General features: G+C 32.3%; 1 protein-coding gene across 4 annotated transcripts; it reads right to left on the bottom strand.

Moving 5' to 3' along the window:
- Nucleotides 1-1,404: 1,404 nt before the first annotated feature.
- LOC148608285 (uncharacterized) lies at nt 1,405-23,381 on the bottom strand. 4 transcript variants are annotated; one of them, XM_088543753.1, is made up of 21 exons: nt 23,292-23,381; nt 21,250-21,388; nt 19,974-20,234; nt 18,971-18,985; nt 16,795-16,929; nt 15,849-15,978; nt 14,986-15,085; nt 13,731-13,839; nt 12,964-13,056; nt 12,060-12,205; nt 11,318-11,386; nt 10,754-10,838; nt 9,102-9,207; nt 8,808-8,870; nt 7,872-7,952; nt 5,508-5,598; nt 4,788-4,880; nt 4,471-4,514; nt 3,193-3,371; nt 2,604-2,701; nt 1,405-2,358 (listed from the first exon to the last, which is right to left on the bottom strand). In XM_088543753.1, the coding sequence occupies exons 1-21, from the start codon at nt 23,355-23,357 to the stop codon at nt 2,212-2,214; spliced, it is 2,250 nt and encodes a 749-aa protein (XP_088399879.1). In that variant the 5' UTR covers nt 23,358-23,381; the 3' UTR covers nt 1,405-2,211. The 4 variants fall into 4 exon arrangements, with proteins under 4 accessions (XP_088399879.1, XP_088399880.1, XP_088399882.1 ...); XM_088543754.1 differs by lacking the exon at nt 18,971-18,985; XM_088543755.1 differs by lacking the exon at nt 7,872-7,952 and having other exon boundaries at nt 2,070-2,358.
- Between the last annotated feature and the right edge of the window lie 37 nt (nt 23,382-23,418).

Genomic DNA, 23,418 nt, shown 5'->3' with positions numbered 1-23,418 from the left:
TAAGTAACCACTCCAGTAAAACACCTGGGTATTGCAGAACCTAAGGTAACTTGTCCAGTGCCACACTTGGGTATTCCAGAATCCAAGGTAACCTGTCCAGTCCCACACCTGGTTATTCCAGATTTGGAAGTAAAATTTCCAGTCCCACACCTGGGTATTCCAGATTCCGAAGTAACATTTCCAATCCCACTCTTGGGTATTCCAGAATCCAGAGTAACCTGTCCACCCAAACACATGGCTATTAACATTTGAAAATCTAAATTACCTTTCTAATCCATCACCTTGGTATTCCAGAATCCAAAGTAATCTGTCCACCCAAACACATGGCTATTAGCATTTCAAAATCTAAATTACCTTTCTAATCCATCACCTTGGTATTCCAGCATCCAAAGTAACCCGTCCAGTCCAACACTTGGCTATGGGTATTCCAAAGTCTAAAATTACTTGTCCAGTCTAATACCTGGGTATTCTGGATTCCAAGATAACCTGTCGTGTCCAACACCTGGGTATTTCAGTTACACCTGCTCTCGTAAAATTCAACCAGTGTATTCAAACCTGCCTTACCAGACTTAATTCTGTATTACTAAGGTCAACTCAAAGTAATTTCTTGTTCCCAGAACTGAACTATACTCTTTCCTTAGGGTTACCAAAACCGCTTTCTTGTCCAAATCAATAAAGTAAAACCCAAACTCGAAAACTCACTACCCAAATAGTCATTTGAAAAACAAAATAGGTGGCATACAAACGCATCATGTGATAAAGAATGTGTAAAAGATTCATTTAATTATATTCAGCAGTATCAAAGGAGTTGTGGATTAAAAGACAATCCCAATGTGCCGGGGAAGGATAAAGTTCTATTTTGCACCAGGAAACCATGTAAGTCATTCAAATGAAAAAAAACAAAATAGGGGGTGTACAATGGCATCATGTGGTAAAGAACTAGTGAACAGATTGGACAAGTCCTACAGTAACTTCACTATAATAACAATAATATTATACACATACTGCCTGTAGTAGTGGGTGCTACGCTGTGGTATCACATGTAAATATATCACACGAGACAAAGTCAAGGGTGATAAATTTACAGAGTGTGATACAAAGCATAACACCCTCTACTACAGGCAGTATGTGTTATATTATACTGAATACGAGAGTGTAATATATCATGACATCGAGGGTGATATATTGTGACAACGAGGGTGATATATCGTGACGTTGAGGGTGATATATCGTGCCGTCAGGGTGATATATGGATCCTCAAATCACTGTTCAGTGGGGGCGGGGCAAGTAAGGATGTGCAAGGAATAGACTAAAATAACTTATCACCCATTACCCAATCATAATTCAAGATTTTTGTATGAAGTATAATACAGTAGATTGTTGACAGCTTAATAAGTGACACAATTAATGTATACATTTATTTCCTATTACATGACACATGAACATGTAAAATTGTTCAAAACAAATAGTGGTACAAAATTAATCTTCTCTTCAAAATAAAATCTGACAAAAATAACATTTCATATTCATATATATTTATGGACGGAAAATTTACAAATTGAAAATATCACAGATTAGAATATTAATAACAACATACATCCATGGTTAACCTGAAGAGTAAAATCACTTACTTTAACTTGAGTCTTGATTTTTTTCACAAATAGGTGGTTAAATAACCACAGCTAGTGTTAAATGAGAATTTGATTTTCAACTCTGTAATCTATACAATTTATTAAATTAATAATGCTTATAACACTTTGAGATTTTGTTACTAATCAAAATAGCCCTAACTAATGGGTAATAGCACAGGACTATAAAAAGATAGAAGGGAGACATCAATGTGTTTGTGTCCAGACAGAGTAAAGGTTTCAAGAGAACCTATCAATGCTTAGCGGCTTCACCAAATTAAACTTTAAGGTTTCTTCCCCACATACTTCAGCAAACTGTGACCAATAATGTATACACAATATCAACTTGTAGTAGTTCAGCAGTTAAAGATTGAATTATGCACGTTGTTTCATCTTCATAGACTGTAATATCACTGGATTAGGAAAGCATACATACATTTTGTTCCCAATGCATTTCTTCATTTAGCAAAACAGTTCAATGGTGAAATGAAAGATAAAACAAACTGTCATTCACTCATATCAGAATATTCTCTTTAATGTCATGTTCCTAGTACTACGGAGCTGCTGTCTGTGTGTCTGTGTGTTATCGTTTCTTGGCCAGTTCTTTTGCCCTTCTTTCCTCTCTCCATTTTTGCATCAGTTTAATCATCTTTTCACTACTATCCTGCTGTTTCTTAGCAGGCATTTTATCAAACTCTCCTGGAGCCAAAGTCTTCCCAAATATCTCTTTCTGTAAAAACCAAATGAATGTGATTTGTTAAAGGTATCACTTCAGACACAATGAATTAATTAAAATGTTCCAACTAAGTTACTGCAGATGGACAGACAGCAAGATACACACACTAAGAATCTGTATGTTCCTTAGTTGATGTGTGTTGCTATGGAGCATGAAAAAACCAATTTTAAAAAGAAGAAATAACTTTCATTATCATTTCAAGGAAAAGAAATGTCACTATTATATCTAGTTTTATTTACCTGTGCATTTTTGATGTCCCTGACATTTTGTCTGAGATAATCTTCTGTTTCTCTGTCTAAATCAGCTTTATCTTGGCTTTTAGGCTCAGCATGAGCAACTGTAGGGATAAAACACCAAACCATATAATATACATAAAACCAATATTCTAGTCTTTTTTGTCATATAAAAGAATAACGCTCAGTATAAAATAATCATAAATAAAGACCCAGTCCATGTGTATATGAGTACAAAACCATTACCCACCAACCCCCCCCCCCCCAAAAAAAAAAAAAAAAAAAATTGTTGCTTAATTATTTACTATGAAAATGTGTTTAACATTATTGGCATATAAATTTACAAGTATGACATAATGATGTCAATCACATATGTATTTATTCAGTTATTTATTGTCACAAAGAGTAAAGGTAGATATTTTCATTCAAAGTTCTGTTCTAGTTATTAAACAATATCTAACCTACAATCGACAAATGAAGGAATGACCAACTCTAAACCAACACACAAGAGTATTCGCTTAAAGGGATGAAACTAGAATTATACACAATGCAATATTGAAAAATGAGGAGGTAATGATATAGGTATAACTCCTACTTCTGTTGAGTCCACCCATGGCCCTTTGTAAGAAATCTTTGACAATTTTTTCTCTCTGCTCTTTAGGTGTTTGTGCTGGAGTTGGGGTTCTTGCCTCCTCAATAGGGGGTGGTACAACAGGCTGTTGCTGTATGGACATCCTCGATGCTCGACTCGGTGGGGGTGCAACAATTAGGCGACTGAAAATTAAATATGATACAATGAGATGAAAAGTGAAGCTATAATGTGGAAATATTATCCATGAGACAATCACCACTGCAGTCACACATAAAGAAAAAGAAAAAGAAAAAAGAGAGATGGCACTGTCATGTTTCAACATAGAGTACAACACAATTTAGCAGTAAGATCTTATTGGCTCATAAAAAGAAGACATTTTACAAAGTTGTACAAAGCTAAAAACTTTAGTAAATGCAATACAACCCTAAACTGAATCAGATCAAAATCTAAAATAGGTGTACAACGAGAACAGGTAAGAAAGATTCTGTAAAAATTTCATTCAATTCCATTCAGTGGTGTAGAAGACCATAAATTAACAAAAAGGAATATGACAATAATTGGCTTTAAATGAGTATTGAATACACATAATTTTATGCCGAATATTTCCTACGTAATTGAGTACTAATGCACCTTAAAGAAACAGAACTATAAATAAAATTAATTAATAATAATTTAAATGCAATAACCTACTACATAAATAAATCAACATTCATTATCCTTCAAAATGTTCAACATAAATATCTAAAGAGGGTGCATGCTACTCACTGAAAAACAAAAGGTCATCCTTTAATATGAATTATCTCCCTTTTAACATAATAAATGGAAAACATTTCAGTTTATTTGATATGAAAATCCCTGAAAAAATTAAGAACTGACTTAAAGTTAAATATCAACAAATGCAGTGAATGGAGAATGGACAGACATGAGGATTTTTCTACACTTTAAACCATCAAACTTGTGTATTCAGTGGTTTATAGGTGTGCAAGATTTAATTTATATCAAGATGAGGAAAATGTTGATTGATCCAGTGGATCTAACTTGCATTTATTTGACACAAATGTGAATCAGCTAGCTCATGGTTTGCAGGAAATCTTGTAATATCAACTTGAGACACATGACAGACTAGAAGCTAATATTTAAGTAGTGAAACAATAACTTCAAAAGATGATCGAACCAAACCCTTCCTGAACTTTGACCAGCATTCTACAACTGAACGATTGGTATCTGGAGTTATTGTATAAATGGTCTATGAATGTAAGTTAATCAGTAGGTTTTACTCACCTTATGTTAGATGACATACTGTAAACTGATGGAGCTCTTGATGGCTGAAATATTCAAGATAATATATAAGTATTATCTTAGTAAAAGAGAAGAAATCACATGTTACAATTACAAAATAATTGGTTTACACAGGATCAAAAAGAAAGAACTGCACAAATAATTAACTACTGCTGAAAAGTTTTACTCATATTATTTTAGATTACTGCAAGGATATCTCTGCTTCTTATCTTCTATAAAGAAGATACACATATGACGATGGTTATATTGAAACATGTAAGCTTCTGATCACTTAAAACCAGATTATCTTCACTATTTACTGGTTTGGCTTGTTTCATGGCAGCTAGCTCCAGTTTCATTTGATCAAGCTCAGCCTGGTGACGTTTCTCTGCCTCCAATCTTCTTCTTCTCTCCTTTAAAAGATCAAATTTTAATTAAATTTACTTATTGACATACAAGGTTCATGCTATTAATGTCAATTCTATGCCCTTGTTTCTACCTCTTTTTAATTATAAGAGTAAGCCTAAAACCGAGCATTGCACTTATATACAGGGGTGATTGCTGAAAGAGGCGAGATAGGATAGGTAAATGGTTGTCATTTTTTTTTTAATAGTTCAGTGCACCAGATCTAAATACCATAAATAAATATTTAAAAATTTTGCTTGGTTTTTGAATTGCATATTTTAAATTTTAAATCAATTTACAGGCTACTTTCACTCTGAATTCACTTCCCTGACCCATTTCTGCAGACTTATCTAATACCTATTCTGGTTCGACTGAATGTCTCTTTTGTCTCGTATGTGATGCTTAGTATAAAGAGGAGTCTTACCAAAGTGTCTTATGAATGATGAGATGACATTTTTTTTCCACAACAGAACCCTTAAATGCAGACCTATAATTTAAGGGTCAGAGATGAACAAATAAACAGACAATAAACAGCTGATGAATGCACAGTCTGAAAATGCACCCAAACTCAGTATAAACAGACACTGCAAATTTTCCATAACTTTATGATACAAATAAATATAGCTAGAACCTACCTCATCAAGTTGATCTTGTAATGCCATCCTCTCCTGTTCCACTCTCTGCCTCTCAACTGCAGCCAACTTGAGGAATTCCTCTTCCTCATCCCTAACAATAAGACAAGAGTGATAGGAACAAGCCTTTTTCAAGTAGGTAGAAATAGGTGGCTGATTCAATAGGTTACAACCTTGCTGAGACAAGGAAGTAAATCAGTTATACAATGAGTCAAATAAATTTCAAAGAATAAGTTCTGATATTTCGCATTATAAATATCATTAATGTTCTACCATTATACATAATGTTAGACAGAGAGATGCAAATATGAATTTAGTAGCACAATGACAATCTTTTATTCTTTTATGAAATGAAGATTACAAAAACAAAGAATATTAGCTTGTAAAAAGACTTTAATAGTTGTCTTCATTTAACCAAACTGTAAGTATATGCTGGGTTTCGCTTCAGACAAGTCCACTGTGTAAGCCACCTGACACCAAGATATATAGGGCTGACACACAGGATTGTCAATGTAATATATAATGGAGAATGCTTTAACATATGTTGTCAATATAACACAGAATGGAGGTAATAAAGGGATACAATTATTATAGAGGGTATGAATAAAGGGATTCAGATGCAAAAGTAAATGTTCATTATTAATTTGAAAATATAATTAAAAGATAAATAACATTGTAGACAGCAACCTAAAGACAGTTTTTATATATTAAGAATAAATTATCAAATTTGGAAGAAATTTTAATCATGCAGTAATTACGGGAGCAACCATTTTTATTAGGGGGCTAAGGTTTAATTTGAGAAATGTTACAAACTGAAAAGAAATATTTTGGTCAAGTAGTTGGTCCAATTACTGTAGGCTTAAGGAGGTAGACCTATGGTAAGGGTCATAACTCTTGAAATCTGTGATATGTTTATTTCATATTCAATTTCACCAAAGCCTATCAAGCTTTCATTTGAAACTGAATGAAATCAGTCCTAGTTACTTTCATGCTTACATGAGATTGATGTAAAATGCTGAATGCAAATGCTCCAATGATTTGAAAGGGTCGTGTCCCTTAAATTACCAAATTAAAGTGAAAAATAAAGATAATGCAATGAAATCAAAATCAAGATAAAACAAGTAATCCTTGTGCTACCCCCCAAATACAAATAAAATAATTGCTCCATTATTAAACAAAACCATTCAATCATTCATATAACCTTATCAACAGGATTGGTATTAATTCAACAATGAAAATCATAAATACATGCATCAGAATAAATTGAAATGATATTAACTGAGGAAATTTTGGGTTACTAACTCAAGGTCAACAAAATACATTTCACATTAAAAATTGTAGAAATTTACCTTTTCCTGTAAACAAACAAATAATTTGTGTACTAAAAATATATATAAGTCATCATGCTACATTTTAATGTTAATATTGCATAATTAAAGATGCAGTACAATACAGCTGTGTTGGTGTCTTGTTTTCATGTCTTTCTTGTATGCTAATCAGGTAATATGAGTACGGCTTACAACTGAGCATCACACTTATATATTTTTCTTACTTTTGTAAAATCAGAAAAAAAGGGACGATAGCTGAAAGGGGTGAGATAGGATAGGTAAACAGTTGTCAATTTTAAAATAAAATAATTCAGTGTACCGGATCTAGATATTGTATATAATTCTTTATATTTATTTTTCCTTTGTTTTTGAATTGTATATTTCAATATTAAACCAAAAACATGTAAAAGGCTACTTTCAATTTGAATTCACTTCCATGACCCAATTCTATAGGCCTGTCTGATACCTATTCTGGTTTGATTGAAAGTCTATCTTAGCCTTACACGCGATGCTCAGTATTCTTTAATGACAGTTCTTGATACTGCTCACATTTCACTATTATATTCACATGAACCTACATAATATTGATCTGCTATAAATATTAATGCCATAATGCCTGTCTTATCATCAATTCATTTTGCTACTTTTTATTTTATCAATTTGTTCCCTACATTAAGACTCTAATTTCCTAAAGACACTATCAGTAAACACACACAATAAATAAACCTTTGTTCCAAGCAACAGTAATTATACACAGAAAAAAAAAACATATTTTATCAAAATTAATCAACAACAACACTTCCAAAAATACAGAAAAAATAGCGTTAATTTATACTTTTTAAAACAAGGAACAAGACATAAACAAATGTAAATATAGAAACATGACATAAAACTTTAAAACATAAAGACGTAGACCAAACACAATAAACAACAACCGAGCTTCCTTAATCAATGATGTTATTTGTTAACTCATTCAGTAATAATACAACAAATCATTATTCATTCCATTGCCTTTAATGTTAGACAGCATGTATCTTACTTTGTGTGATTGCCATCCCTTGAATTTAATTTAGTACTTCCCCTAACTGTTTGGGAAGGAATAACAGATGATTCTAGTGCACTGCAAGCATTTAAAAATGTATGAGAAACAGTTTCTTCATCTGTTAAGTGGTGATTACAGCACTTTCAATTAATTCATTTGGAATGAACTATGGGTGATTTTTCTTATAATAAAATAATGACTTTCTTTAATCTATGAGCCAAGAAAACTATTCTTTCTATCTAACATGGAGATTACAGCATTTCTCCAATAAAATTGGGAGTGCAGTTCGGTTTGGTCCATTGAAAAGATACAAAACAAGAAATCTGTGAGTGGTGGCTCACTAGTGATACTGTCAATCACAATATAAGGCAAATAAAGTCCTCTGTAAACAACATGAACAAGAAGTTGGGTTCAAAATTTTCCAAAAATGGTTCCCACCATATGGCATACCTATAGGAAGAATGTGTTCAAATTTAATGCTGCTGTGATGGGAAAACTGTGACGAAAAAATTGTTACGGCAGCATGGACAAATTTAAACAGCTTATCTCCCTCTCCTTTGGAGTGAGAGTATACATAAATTCACCTATTATTGCATGGTAATAACATTACATTCAACTGTCAGGCAAAATCCTTAGGTACTTTTAAACTTTGGACTGAATAAAATGAAATATAATGTACTTCAAATCTTTTTAACCGCTTTTTATCCACAAGATACAAATCAACTTGAATAGGGGGAGGGGTCACATGACTGAAATAAGCATACACAAAAGAGAAGGCTTACTAACTGATGGGAGAATCATAGAACCAAGAGTAATGGATGCAATGTATAAAATAAATCATAAAAAGAAGATATGTCTTCTAAAGTATCTAAATAGAGAGTAAGAAAAGTGTAGACCTGTTCAACATGTAAATTTAGTATCTCAAAAATATACCTTCTTTCTCTTTGGTCTTGTTCTTTCTTTGCTGTCTCTAAATCTTTCTGTTGTTGTAGTAACCTATGAAGATTATTAGAATCATGAGTGCATGAGTTCCGGTAATAATATCAAGACATTAATCATTCTCTCTTTTATTAACAAAAAAATAAAAACAAACAAACAACACCAACAAAACATATTTCTTTCCTTGTTGAAAAAACCAAGTTGAAAAAAAAAAACATGTGAACTGTTACAGGATTTAATACACATCTTAATGATACATGTATAACAGCAAAACACTCTAGTTTATACCTCTCCCTCTCAGCTTCCCTCTCCTCTCTAGCTTTCCTCCTGTCTTGAGGTTTAGTATGAGGTGGTATAACATCATTGTACCAATGTCTCCATGGAGGATGTTGAGCTGTATTAAATAATGACAAATTACTGATAGTATCATTTATCCTGCAATGAGGTTATTTATGAAAAAAGGTATATGGTTATTTTTTTGCTGTATACGTACATTAGCAGGTTATCGACTTTCTGGCTCCTCCCACTCACGTGATCGGCGGAACTACTTTTTTCTGGTATGCTTAAATTAATCATGGCCGCCACCATAGATACAATATAAACAAATTGTGATTGCGTATCTGGTTAATCTCTTTTTTTGCTATTTTGCTTTGTTTTCACCTGAATGAAATAAAAGATTATATGTAAACCAAATAATGATTTTGTTTGTATTTTTTTCACGGTCATATATATGGCAAATCCCAAATCTCGTTCAAATTTGATTCATTATCAGTTTGCAGATGACTTCCCGTCATTTCAGTCATGTCGGACTCGGAGCCAGAGTGTCCGTCACAATTTACATAAACTGGTCCCCAGTTAAAGAAATTGAAGCATTACAATATGATAAAACTCTTGAAGAGACAAATGACCAGGAAACTGTTATGGTCTTGGATTTATTACTGCCCAAACCCCAAGATAATGAATCAGAGGAACACTACATTATAGATCTGCCCATACAACTGCCTCCTCTTCTTCAAAAATCTCAAACAAATATTTCAAATCCCAAAGAAACTAGTGCACAAATTTCACCCCTGAACTCTACTGCCATATACCAAACAGAAACAAGTCAGCTTCCACCTTCCTTGCGAAATTCAAAACTTTAATGTTCTTAAAATCGACTTTACAATATTCAAAATATTTGTGTTTATTGTTCATTTTACTTATTTGTCTCTTGGAATTAAATAAATTTTGATACATTGCTTATTTTCTTCAAACAGCTTTGATGGATTATATGGTGTGGATTGAATTTCAATGTTTACTGAGTCATGCGCCATGCGTATTAATTTTTTTCTTCGGGTTTAACGATCGCGGCTCCTCAAGGGGATATGCATTTTAAAATTTTATTTTAAAAATGTACACACGCACCAAACTATTAATATAACAGGATAAAAACAATATAGGTACATTGTCGAAAATTATTGAAGATATGTGTATTCAGCTTGGAACGGGGGAAATAGCTCGGCGTATGTCTCGCATTTCTTACCTGTTCTGTTGCCTCATCACATATCTTCAATAATTTTCGACAATGTACCTATATTGTATATACATCTGATGAACAAATCAGTATCTATCAATCAACTGTAAAAAGTTCATGGTCAGTTTCATAAGAAATCTCAATATGAAGATTTCCTCAAATACATGTACTTACTCCACAGAAATCTTTAACAATCAGATCACAAAACATTTTAACAAAAAAATAATATTGGTACACCTCTTTAATTTAAGTTTAATTTTGAATATTAATTGTCTTACCTAACACAAAATGCTGACTTTAGCAATTTGCTGTCCAAAGATGCCAGGATGTTTATTTAGTTGTAACTAGGTACTATTATATCTAATGAGCTGGCAGTTTTCTATTTGCTTAAATTTAAAGCTATTAAGATTTTTACTAACATACAAACCTTGAGTGGGATCTAATATTGGCATGGCAGCTTTCTGATCTTTTGTAAGAAGGGAAAATAAATCTTTGTAATAATGTAACTTTATCTGAAACAGATACAAAATTCTGTCATATGAATAACATTAAGATTATTAAAAAACTACCTTTTTTAAATAAAAAACAATGAGAAATTAATGAAAGAAAAGAAACATTGTGGATTTTTACTTGTTGCAATGCAATTAAAACCATTTCAAAACTAAATGAATATAAGAATCATTAACACCATATGTAAGTATGGTAGTGGGGAGTAAATGTTTGTATAAATACAAATTGCAGAATGCCAGATGTCTTCATAATACATGTGTTAGAATAAAGTGGTCCTATACATGGAAATTATAATTATAAAATTATCAGTGTTTGAAATGGACCAATTCAGAAATTCTGTAAACAATGTTGAATTGTCACAGTACTCGTTGTCACCAATCAGGAACTTCATTAACAATAGCAATCCCAGAATGCCATACAGTTTCTGAATTAGACCACTGTTGTATATTTCATTAAGCCAAACATTTCATTAAATTTTTACCTCATATTGGAACTGTGGCACAGTAATTTTACTGCTTTCTACCTTAAGTATCTTTTCCAAGTGTGCAGGCTGAAAAAAGAAAAAAAAACTAGCATATCAATCATCTAAAAATTCATAAAATGCATGTAGACATGGTCAACCTATTAAATGCTCTCTAAAGGGAATTTTCTAAATTCAGAAGAGAAATGTAAGTTTTTTAACAGTGTAGTGAGAAAGAACAATAAGAAAAGGAACGCAGACATTAATTAGTCTATACAAATTTGAATTGGGTTACAGGTTAATTCTGATTTTAATTCAATCAGTATTCACTGTATTTATCCTTATACATATGGAAAGTTGTAAAATATTAATGTGTGGGAGTTTGGTTTGTCTTCAGTCTTGAGTTTAAAAGCAGTGATAATATATCATTGAAAAAAAATAAGGCACACAATATTATTGTTGCTATTGTGGTAGGCCAACAAGTTGATGTTTTTTTTAATAACACCAGGTACTGTCTTTGCCATTATGACATTTATTCCTTCCTATGTTAAGAAGCATTGACTCACACTGGTGAGGCATCAATACAGATGTTCATTTGTTTTCTTTATTGGATGCTGTTATTACCACGACCAAAAAAACTCAATCTTGTCATTGTAATAAAAATCAAAGAACAGAGCTGACTTGTCCTGGGAATGCCAAATATTGACTGTCATGATTAAAGTAACAAAGTTTCCCACATTTTTACCATAACCCATATACTTACAGAGGTAGCATCCTTAAGTTTTTCCTTGACAAGGCCTAATAAAGTAACAGTTGCTATGGCTAACCACTCATTGTTAAATCCTGGTGTATCTACTCCTATCATATACTGGTCCCATATGTATAGCAATGTGTCCATCTTCAGATAGGCTGTAAATTAGAACACAGAGAGGTCATAGCTTTAAAATGAGGTACAATTGATAAAGAGTGAAGAAAGGTTGCACAAAATCACAGGTTTATGATGAAACACCCATTCAAGAATGATTTACTGTGAAAGTACTTTAATTCTTGGATACCATTTTTCATGGATTAGGGAAGAAACACAAGTTTGTGGATTCTTGAATTCGTAGTTTTAAGGTTTCCACTGAACCCCTGAAAGGAAATCTCCTTTTCGTTTGGAACCAAATTTTGAGGTTTGGCCCAACCACAAAAACCATGAAAATTGGTATACCACGAACAATAGTACTTTCACAGTACAATGGTTGGCACTGTCTGACTATCCATTAATGAATATGATGTAGCTATGTTTTTGTTTTTAACATCATTTAAGTATATAAACAAACTAATACAAAGTAAGATAGGAGTAAAACAACTAAAATGTCATAAACTTAAACATAAAATCATATTAAATTTGCCGACTTGTTATTTATAAATATACCATGCAGTGTTCTACGATTCCTATTTCCCGTTACCCGGGGCAAGTGAAATTTAGGTCTGGGAAATTTAGGTACTTAGTTACACTTTCCCGTGGCAAGTTGAAAACTTCATATGCTGTTAGGATTTGTTTGTTAGGAAAGCAATCATTGACTGTGGAAAAGTTGATTTTATATGGATTTTTCCTGAGGCAACCTCAATTTCTGAAAAATCCTAGAACACTGCCACGGCAGCTTACTAGTTTTACTACTTACTGACAAACATGCTTCTAATCATTGGTCTTATCAAGGTCATGAGACCCTCTGTTAATAAGGCATATCCACCTGTCTCTGTAGCCACAATCTTCTCTGTCAAAAAAATTATATTCCATACAAGATTTAGAATATGGACTGCCCTTAGTCAGAAAAAGACCCTACCAAAATGAAATGTTTATAATTTTGTTCTATCTATTCTAAGGCACAGACCATTTTCTTCTCGAGGAGGGGCCTAGGATTTTATTTTGAGTTAGAATTTTGTTTTTTGAGTAAGCACAATTTTTTTTTCAGTGCAGCCAGACATAAAATTTTTATTAAAAATCTACATTGTTAAGTAATGGTGGAATTTTGAATCATAATTTTTTTTTCTGTCCATGGCTGAGTAAAAAAAATTTTTGCTCAAATTTGGAATAACTTCAATTTTATTTTTTTTTAAATCCCAGTCCCTCCTCAGTATAAAAATGGAATGTGCCTAATGATAATAATACCTTTTTTAGCCCCTTATTTTCAATAGAGGTGGGGCAAAGACCTTAAAAAAGTAAGGAACCTTCTGCCATATCCAAAGGAACAGGGAAAACTTTCAAAAACATTCAAGTTATCCTTTCATAAACAAAATTAATGGACACCAACAACAACAACAGGGTGATACCATTATACAACCAAATTTTTTTTTGCTGTTGTATAAAGACATGCAACTCAATAGGGAAACATATAAAGGTTGAAAATTGTTGTTTACAATGAAAATTAAAAGCAAACAGAGTAAATACCTTTAACAGGTACAAATTTATCTGTAATAAGTTTAGAAACATCAGGATGTCTTCTCTGTAACATTTTAGCAACTTTATCTATAAACGCTGATACTTCATCATTATGTGCCTGAAACAGTCCAAACATTAACTTGTTCCTTTTAAAATCATTTGACAGTTTAGAATACATTTGAAATAATTTTAATGTTACTAAAAAACATGTTTAAATGTATCTGTGGTGTAAAAATTTGTAAAAAAAACTCTATAGACCTTTTCTTTTCAGTGATAAACAAAGTAACTGTTAACATTGAACTTCTATTACAATGATAAAGGGCAGTGAATTTTCAACCATCATCCCGAAGGATTTCAATAATAATGAAAATAAAATCTATTTATATTATGACACAGGAGGATCTGAAACACTCTAAAATCAAAATATATACAAAACCTTGGTCTATCTTGTCAGATATACCTATGATATGTCATTTTGAAAAGAAAAATGTTTATTCCAGTCTTTTTACTTGTTCCTCAGAACTTTTAGGCTTGACCTTTAAAGCATATTTTAGTGATGATTAATTAATGAATTGTTTAGGAAAGAGTAATCAAGGGAAAGAAGGTTATAGTGGTAATCAAAAGAATGCAATCCAGGGACAAAGACCAGACATGGAAAACAAACATACACAACAAAGAACATAATGTAACTAAAATCATACATACAAAGTAACAAAAGCAAATGAGCAACTCGGACTCCACTAAAAACTGGGAGCAGGGACCAGGTGAACCGGTAGGGTAAGCATCCTCTGCTTTTCTAGAAACACCTGGTGAGTTGCTCATAAAAAGTCAAGTACGGGGTAGACAAACAAGGAAAGGAAAACCATGACCCGTTGAATAAATCAGTTTTCATGTTGCAGATGGATACACCATAACAATCCATGAGTTCATGATGAGGACCATAAAACTTCTATAGTGATGACTTCAATCTTGTAGCAACATAACCCTGTTCCAGAAACCTATTTGTTAGAGTTCTAGCGCAATACAAAAAGTCTGTGTAGTTTCGGCAAGCTCTGCAAGCTTTAGGGAAGTGATACCATTATGGAAACTGGTCAATTAAGGGTCCCAAAAGCATTTCCTTCTTTGCAGAGAGGATGATGGGATAATGTTAGTAAACCATATATAGGTCAGGGGTCATTATGCAGAATTCTACAATTATTATCCATCCATGTGATAGTGATAAGTGTAGACGTTGGTACATACAAGAGGACTTCATAAGACTTACATCAGTTCCTGAGTCCACAACAAATCCTGGTCTACTGCCTAGGAATGTGATGTATTCTTCTACTAAAAGGGCCACAATTCTTCCAGGAGGTGGTTCACGTCTGTAAAATAAAACACCAAAAAACAATTTTCAAATATTTTTCTTGTAATCTTAAGTAAGCAATTTGAATATTTGCACCATCATTTTGAATCTCAGATTAACTTGTGAAATGTGGAATATGATATAATAAAATGACAAATAATTATGATCACAATTTTGCAAATGATTATCATCATTCAAATTATGGAGAAACTAATATGGCTATCATTAAAAATGAAACAAAATATGATAACCCAAAAACATTATTCCTATGGTTGCTGTCAGTTGATTACCTAATTAATATTAAAATTCAAGGTGAAAGAAATTTTGTTATTGTAGCAGTTAAACCTCTTAAAAAATGGATTAGTTTCTAAAAAAAATTGTTTGGTGCTGTTTTGCTTTCTTAATGTGTAATTGCATTTTATTCTGTCTACTGAATTGTATATGTAGATTGCCTCTGTTTCCTGTTTTTATGGTTAGGCCATGTATCTGGATTGTGATGTCTCTGCATTGTCCTATATTTCATGCTTCAGTATTTTTTCCAAAATTTAATGAGGTAGATCTAGGGTAAGGGACATAACTCATGAAATCAGTGATATGTTTGTATCACATTCAATTTCACTAAAGTCTTTCAAGCTTTCATTTGAAACATAATGAAATCAGTCCAAGTTACTTTGATGCTTACATAAGATTGATGTAAAATGGTATATGTAATCGTTCCAGTGATTTGTAAAAGTTGTGTCCCTTACCCTAGGTCTACCTCATTAAACAGAACTGACTTTTACCTAGATATATTAGTGGAAGCTACATCTAGAAATGGCACAGCAAGTAGATGTTCTACATCCCGTAATCTATTCTTTGTCTTTAGACTAGAATGGTAGTAGGATAATGTAGCTTTCATCCCGTAAAATATCCCTGAAAATACACATTACAAATGTACATACATAAATATTTTGAAAACCCACTTTGCTCCTAAGGACAGTTCCATACAAATTTTCTACTTCTAATATCTTGGACTGTTGTATTGCTAAGTCTGTACTAAGGTCAAATAATCTATTTTGTGGTAGAGTCCAAATAAATTTTGACCACAAACTAATCACAAAAGAAAATATTTAAAATCTTTAGCCATGGTATATATCCTTAAACAAACAGAAAAGAATCCACCAAAATCACTACATTGAAAACTTCAAAATAATTTTTTTTTTAATTTCCTACAGGATTTTCAATTCAACTAGGGAGGAAACTCTTCCCAAAATAATGTTTTGTCACTTTTTTTAACAAATATTTATCAACAGATATGTAGTCATTGTTAATCAAAACTTAACTGCCAAAAGATCCTTCAAACAGCAGTAAATGTTGAAACTGAACTCATCTTTTAAATCAGTAAACATAGGCTCAGTTTAACTTACCAACAGATCCATTTAGATCAGTAAACATAGGCTCAGTTTAACTTACCAACAGATCCCTTTAGATCAGTAAACATAGGCTCAGTTTAACTTACCAACAGATCCCTTTAGATCAGTAAACATAGGCTCAGTTTAACTTACCAACAAATCCCCTTAGATCAGTAAACATAGGCTCAGTTTAACTTACCAACAGATCCCTTTAGATCAGTAAACATAGGCTCAGTTTAACTTACCAACAGATCCCTTTAGATCAGTAAACATAGGCTCAGTTTAACTTACCAACAGATCCATTTAGATCAGTAAATGTTGGCTCAGTTTAACTTACCAACGGATCCCTTTAGATCAGTAAATGTTGGCTCTGTATTGATTAATGTCTCACACTTCTGTGATATATCATAATCATACATAGATATGGCTGCTCTTGGATTAGCATTCAGCTGGTCAATATACTGCTTCCGAACTAGAAAAGTAAATTATGGTATGATAATTAAATATAAATTAATTAAAAAAAAAGTTTCATCCATCATCTCATATACCAAATTTTGTAATGACAGTGACATCATCAAACCTTTTTAATGATTTACTTGTTTCAAATTATAAGGAATGACTGTTATATTTTTTTCGGTCTATTTGAAATAACCTCAATATATTTAAAAGTCCTTTACTCTTCAGAAGTGATACTATTAATCCCCGACTCATCTCTAACATGGTAAATCCTTTCCAATCATTTTTCCTTAGGCCATGAGTAGCAACATTTACAAAACTTCTTGCAAATTGAAGAAAAAAATAGAAAATAAACTTTATCTGCACATGATGTCCAACTTTCAAATTCCATTAAATCCTTTGAACTCTTTTTAACACAAAATCTTTGAATAGGATCACATCCCTTTAAAATGGCAGAACTTCTTCATGCACATGCAACTACATTTGATGACCAATTGCCAAATACAGTTTCATCAGATCCATTGAACAGTTTTGGAGATGTTGTGCTTTCAATGCACATGGACAGACAAGGTGATTCCTTTTTACCTCATGAGTTTGTTTACATGGTATAATTATTATCCTAATAAATTCTCAAAACGATTTATGGAAACATATAACACTACCCATTACCAGTGGAATAAAAACAGTATATCTTACAAGTAAATAAAATGTGGTTAAAATATAAAGTACCTGTAAAGCCCTTAAAGCCTGATATGTGTGTAAGCAGTGCAAAAAGCTAGCAATACTATGTATATTGTAACAAAGACAATGAGGTAAGATAAGTTCTACAAAATACTGTTCAAGAACGCAGGATTTATTTAGTTAATATACATACTACCTTCTTAATAAAAAATTGCATGAATAGTCCGCCATTGAAAATATTAGTAATGTAAAGACATGTACATGGTATCTGAGATTACCATAAACCATTTTTTTTTTTTAAGTAAATGTAAAGCATTTCAAACTGAATATAGTGAGATACTGGACAGTGGTAAATACACTTCTGACTGTACATAGCAATGAAATAGATACATGTGAAAGCAGACTCTGATTTAAGTTACAGTGTTCTAGCTAGGATTTGAAATTAGAGGGGTGCAGGGAAGAGGGCACTTTAACGTGTAGCACTTTTTTTTCAACAGAAAAAAAGGGACATTGATTTTGTATGTTTGTCTTAAGTCAGTAATTTGTGTTCTTATTGCTTACCTGCCAACTTTTGAAAATGAAGGTTGCATCGTAATTTGCAAACTGAGTAAATTTGACTGCATGATTAATATGTGCATGACAACCTTATTGTATTAAAAGACCTTTCTCAGATGATCAAGTGCTTTTAGAAAACAGATACATCTTATAAATGTATAACACATGTATATAAAGGTGAATAAGCTGAAAATGTATAACTGAAGCCTTAAGTTCCCCAATGAAAGAATTAAGAATTCAGTTTTAATATGATCAGGTTGTTGTGTGGACATAGTTTGTCAATGTTCTTGTAGTGATGCAACATGTTAACTGATGCTGGTGATAAGGGCAAGTGATTCTTTACATTTCTGACATACTATGAGGTGAAATGTTACAAATATTCAATATTGCTCCAATTAGATATCAAAATCGTAAATAAGTAGAAGGAATAATATTTCCTTTAACTAATTAACTGTTAATTAGATAATGGACAGTCATGAATTAAGTTACAACTAAACATAGCAAGAAATTAGACATATTGAAAGCAGCCCCTATATAACATTGTGAGAAACTGGACAATTGTGAATTCAGTTCTCTAGCAATGAACTTGACGAATGTGAAAGCAGCTCCCATTTAAAAAAGTGAGAGACCTGACAATGGTGAATGCAGATCTCAGCAAACATAGCAATGAACTTGAACTGCACAAACAAGAAAGCAGCCCCTATGCAAAACAGAGAGACACTGGTGAATTCAATTCCCACTAAACATAGCATTGAACTTGACAAATGTGAAAGCAGCCCCCTATTTGATGTGGTGACACATACAATCTGTAATCTACCTACCAGAATAGCTATACTCTGTAAAATCATGCTAAATCAATGAAAAAAACTCAACTAATCTACTCTTATGATATTAAGAAAAATACTCCTCTGAAAAGATTTCTTTCACCATAAGATTAATTCGTAAGTATAATTCCACATACAATACAGCAGGAAATTTTCGTGAGGTTCTTTGTTTGCTATATTTGCAAGGTTTGGGAAATTGCAAAAATAAAAGCTTGCCAAGTTTTAGTCAAGATTTTTTTTTCATATAATCAGAGTTAGAAATAGTAGCCTGCCCGCCAGCCTGAGACGGGCTATTTTTTTGGCAGGGCTGGCTAATTTTAGCAAAAATAGTAAATGTATTGAAAAATTGTACTCAAGACTGGCTAGAATTTGAGTGAGTTTCCTCCCTGATATAATTTTGATTCCATTAAATCTGAAGACTCGAAAAATAAAGACCCTGAACATTTAATACTCTTATTCATAGAGTAAAATAGCAAAATTTGGCATCCGTGAAAATTATCTGCCATATAATAGTTGCTCTCTGTCAATATACAGCTGGAGAACTGAGGTGAAGGAATAAACGTATAATTTCTATATTTAAACTAGTTTCTATAAGTGAATTTGATTACTTGAATTCTAAGTGAACTATTTTCTTGTCTTCAAAGCAACAAGAATGCTTGTAAATTGAAAATAAACTGTTGAGTTAAAGCATGATTTTTTTTAAGGTTAAGGTCAAATAACCCTGAAGGGAGAAATTTGAAAAGGGAGTTTCCTTCCATAAAGACAAACATTAAACCAATTCATTCTACACAGCAAAAAAGTTTCAATACATGCATATAAGGCATAGTGAATGGACTAAAAGATGAATCAGCAGTCCTTAAATCTACTCACTCAAAAATTTGAGGAATTTTTAAAATAATAAGAATTACAAACTTTTGTTTACCATGCTACTTACAACTGCTAGAAAAACATGCTACAAGCATAAAAAAGATAATAGGGCATTGAAGCATTGTAACCTTACCCCTGGTATTGGAGAGGTATAATCTCCATGTAAGCTGTCTTATATGTAAAGGTAGAGGTTGATTCAGACAGATGTATAACTTATTTTTCATGTCAGGCCATTTCTTTAACAGACTTAATGCCCCTTCCTCTGCACTCTCTATTATTAAGTCTGTTTTGGTGTCCATGGGAGATTCTTCTAGTAACTGCCTGGAGACATCTTCATTTAAACTCTGGTCAGTTATCACAGATACTTTCTTACACAAGTTGTTGTATATAGACCCTGAAAAGGAGCAATGACAACCCTAACTAAAACATTTGTCATACATGTATATAAGACTGCTAATATTTCTGGAAACATCCATTAAAATGTATGTACTTTAACCTTTATGATAATGTGAATAAGCTTCCAATAGAAAACTAAATATGAATTGTGACTTACAAACAGGTACATGGAATTGTAGACTATGTTGCTATAATTCCCTTCTGTTTGCAGGACATAAGAAACCTGAACTCATATCATGTACAACATATAGCATATACCAATAAAAATGATAACCAATTTTCAGTGGTGTCCACTTTTTAGTTTGTACTTACAAGTACTTTTAGATTTGTGTTGTTCAATATGTTTTGTCTTTAATGTGTTCTAAAATGGTTTTGTCAAATGGATTACTGTGAATGAAAGTACTACTGTTCGTAGGGTACCAATTTTGGTGGTTTTCGTGGGTAGGCCACGCAACAAAATTTGGTTCCCAAAGAAAAGGAGATTTCAATTGATGTGTATATTTCAAACCTCAAAACCACAAATTCAAGAATCCACGAAATTGTGTTTCATCCCTAATCCATGAATTTAGTACTTTCACAGTACCTTTCGTTTTACCTATTGTATTGCTATTTCTATTTAATTGGACGAAGTACAATGGTAAAGGATAATATTTTGTACATGTATGTAGGAAACAGAAACTATACATGTGCTAAAGGAGCAACCATTTGCTTTTTATGGGGCCTAGCAATACATTTGAAATAAAAAGGCAGGACGCACCAATCCAGTCGGGACAGTGCGGGTTCTGAAAAAAAAATGCAGCATGCAGATTTAGGCTTTAAAATTTATGGTTAATTTCGAAAGAAAAAGATGTACACAAATAAAAAAAAATCCAGTATCTAATTTCACTCAGTATAAAAAGGCAGGATTGAAATTTTAATCCTAGCCCTCCCATAGATATCAAATGATCGCTCCCTAATTTACTTTTAATCATGGAATGGCATCGTCCACGTACATGTATGCAAGTTTAACTCACCTCCCTTTATTGCCATGGTGGCCCTTTCCATGAAAAGCTCCTTCTCTGGTTCAGACAAATCAGTGAAGTACTGCACATGGCTCTGTGTTAGTTGTTGTTGAATGGCATCATGTAATTCCTTCAAGAAGCTGTCCCATTCCTACAAAAGAAAACTTAATTTGATTAAAAACTTGAAGGTAAATAGTAATAAAGGGAACCAAGATTCTAGCATTAATCAAAAGAATGCAATCCAGGGACAAAAACCAGACAAGGAAAACTTCAGCTTCAAGTGCTCTACCAGAGACCTATAATTAAAGAGATAAAACATATTAAGTAGCCAATTAATAGATACAATTATCTCGCAGCAGAGAACATGATTCTCCAACCTTTCCACTTATTTATTAAACTACTTTTTCCTCTTAGGATGAAATGGTCTGAAATATATTGCAGCAGACACCCAGAAGAAATATAAAAGGGAAACTGAAGATTTTATTCAATTATAAGTCTAAAAAGTTGTGATAGGTTAATGTGAAAATATTTAATTTAATTTTGAATTATTTTCATTTTTGGGGGTAGGCAAATTTTTTTCAATACTTCTTTCTTGTTCGTTTTGGTAGAAAGAAAAATGTGATATGAACATGAGGTTAAGATATCGTCAGAGATGTGTCTGATTACTTCCAATGTAATTGATTAAATTACAATTACTTTGTCAAATGTATGATTAAATTAAATTAATGATTACATTGGCAAGTTATCATGATTACATCTGATTACAATGAATTTGCAAAAAACTATGAATTAATTGAAAGGTTTGGAACATTTTGTTTACGTTATTTGTATCATTCATAAGGCCTAAAATTCTTTGAATTTAATAGGTAATATTATTTTTTAAGTATAGTAGAACATCAACCTTCACCAATTTATTAAACCACATAGGTCTATAAAATATATACAAGTTAATTATAACGATATATGACTTTCACTTAAATTTTTAAGAACCATTGCAGTTGATCATCATTAATCTTGGAAATGTTTTAAATTTAAGTCTGCATCGGTCTGATCGGAATATTTTCCCTTTCTAGCCCAGGGCATTTGCAATGAGACTCTCAGAGGATAAAATTTAATATACCCAGTGTTCTAGGATTTTTCAGAAATTGAAGTTTCCTCAGGAAAAATCCATATAAAACCAACTTTCCCACAGTCAATGACTGCTTTCCTAACAAAACAAATCCTTGCAGCATATGAAATATTCAACTTGCCACAGGAAAGTGTAACTAAGTACCTAACTTGCCCTGGGTATCGAGAAATATGAATCCTAGAACTCTGATACCCTTAGGTTTTACTTTTGTACTTCGTATCAAATTCATTAAAACAATTGTATAAGATCTTTTGATAGCTCTTACACACATTTTTTCATTAGAGTAATTAGATTTTTTTTTACTGGTTAGTATTGAATTAACATTTTGTAATATCTACACAAAAATAAGAAGAAAAAACAAATGAAAAATTTACACAATGAAGCATTGAATGATTAACAATCATTTTACTCTTTTTTGTTGTTGACATAATGCATTATCCATTACCATTTTCAGGCTTTCATATTTCCATTGTAATTATAATGTAATCAGAATTAGAGTGCTTTGAAAAGTAATTGATTAAATTACACATAATCACATAATCAGATTTTTGGCTGATTGATTACAATGATTACTTGAACAAATGTAATCAATTACAGCTGATAAACGATTACAATTACAATTACCCCATCTGTGGATATTGTATTTGTAAAATGGGAAACTGAAAGTTTATTTCAATATTCCCAATACCTTTTTAGTTATGATAATTTGACGCCGCATGTTAATGTGAGATTTTGGTTAGTTGCAAATCTCTTTAATTATAGCCTACAGCCAGTAAAGTCTAAAGATCTATGGCTCTACAGTCTACTGACTCGTGGACTTGGAAAGAAAAATGCACTGTTGCACCATTTTTTTCAGAACTGTACATGGTAGCTACAATATTTAAATTTCCAATACTTTTTAAAATGGCCGTTTTCGTATCTTTACCTTAGAATCGGTAATGTGTTGTTTACAAGCTAAAAGCCACTTCGGATAAGTTTGAGCACCCGCCATTTGTAAACATTCTTGATGTGAAGGTGCTCGTATATAACAACTGATATGATTGGATATAATA

The sequence above is a fragment of the Perna viridis genome, chromosome 9 (assembly GCF_037379345.1).
Source record: "Perna viridis isolate PV_CMFRI_1.1 ecotype Kerala chromosome 9, ASM3737934v1, whole genome shotgun sequence".
NCBI classification, from domain to species: Eukaryota; Metazoa; Mollusca; class Bivalvia; order Mytilida; family Mytilidae; genus Perna; species Perna viridis.
The sequence above is the reverse complement of the archived record's forward strand: the minus strand, read 5'-3'. Positions and strand labels throughout refer to the sequence as shown.

Coding starts and splice junctions, on each gene's coding strand:
- LOC148608285 (XM_088543753.1), bottom strand. CDS start 23,357: ATGGCGGGTGCTCAAACTTATCCGAAGTGGCTTTTAGCTTGTAAACAA. Junction 12,206..12,963: donor GATTAGAAGCATGTTTGTCA/GTAAGTAGTAAA, acceptor TCTAATTTACAG/CCTATCTGAAGATGGACACA. Junction 2,702..3,192: donor CATGGGTGGACTCAACAGAA/GTAGGAGTTATA, acceptor TTATCCCTACAG/TTGCTCATGCTGAGCCTAAA.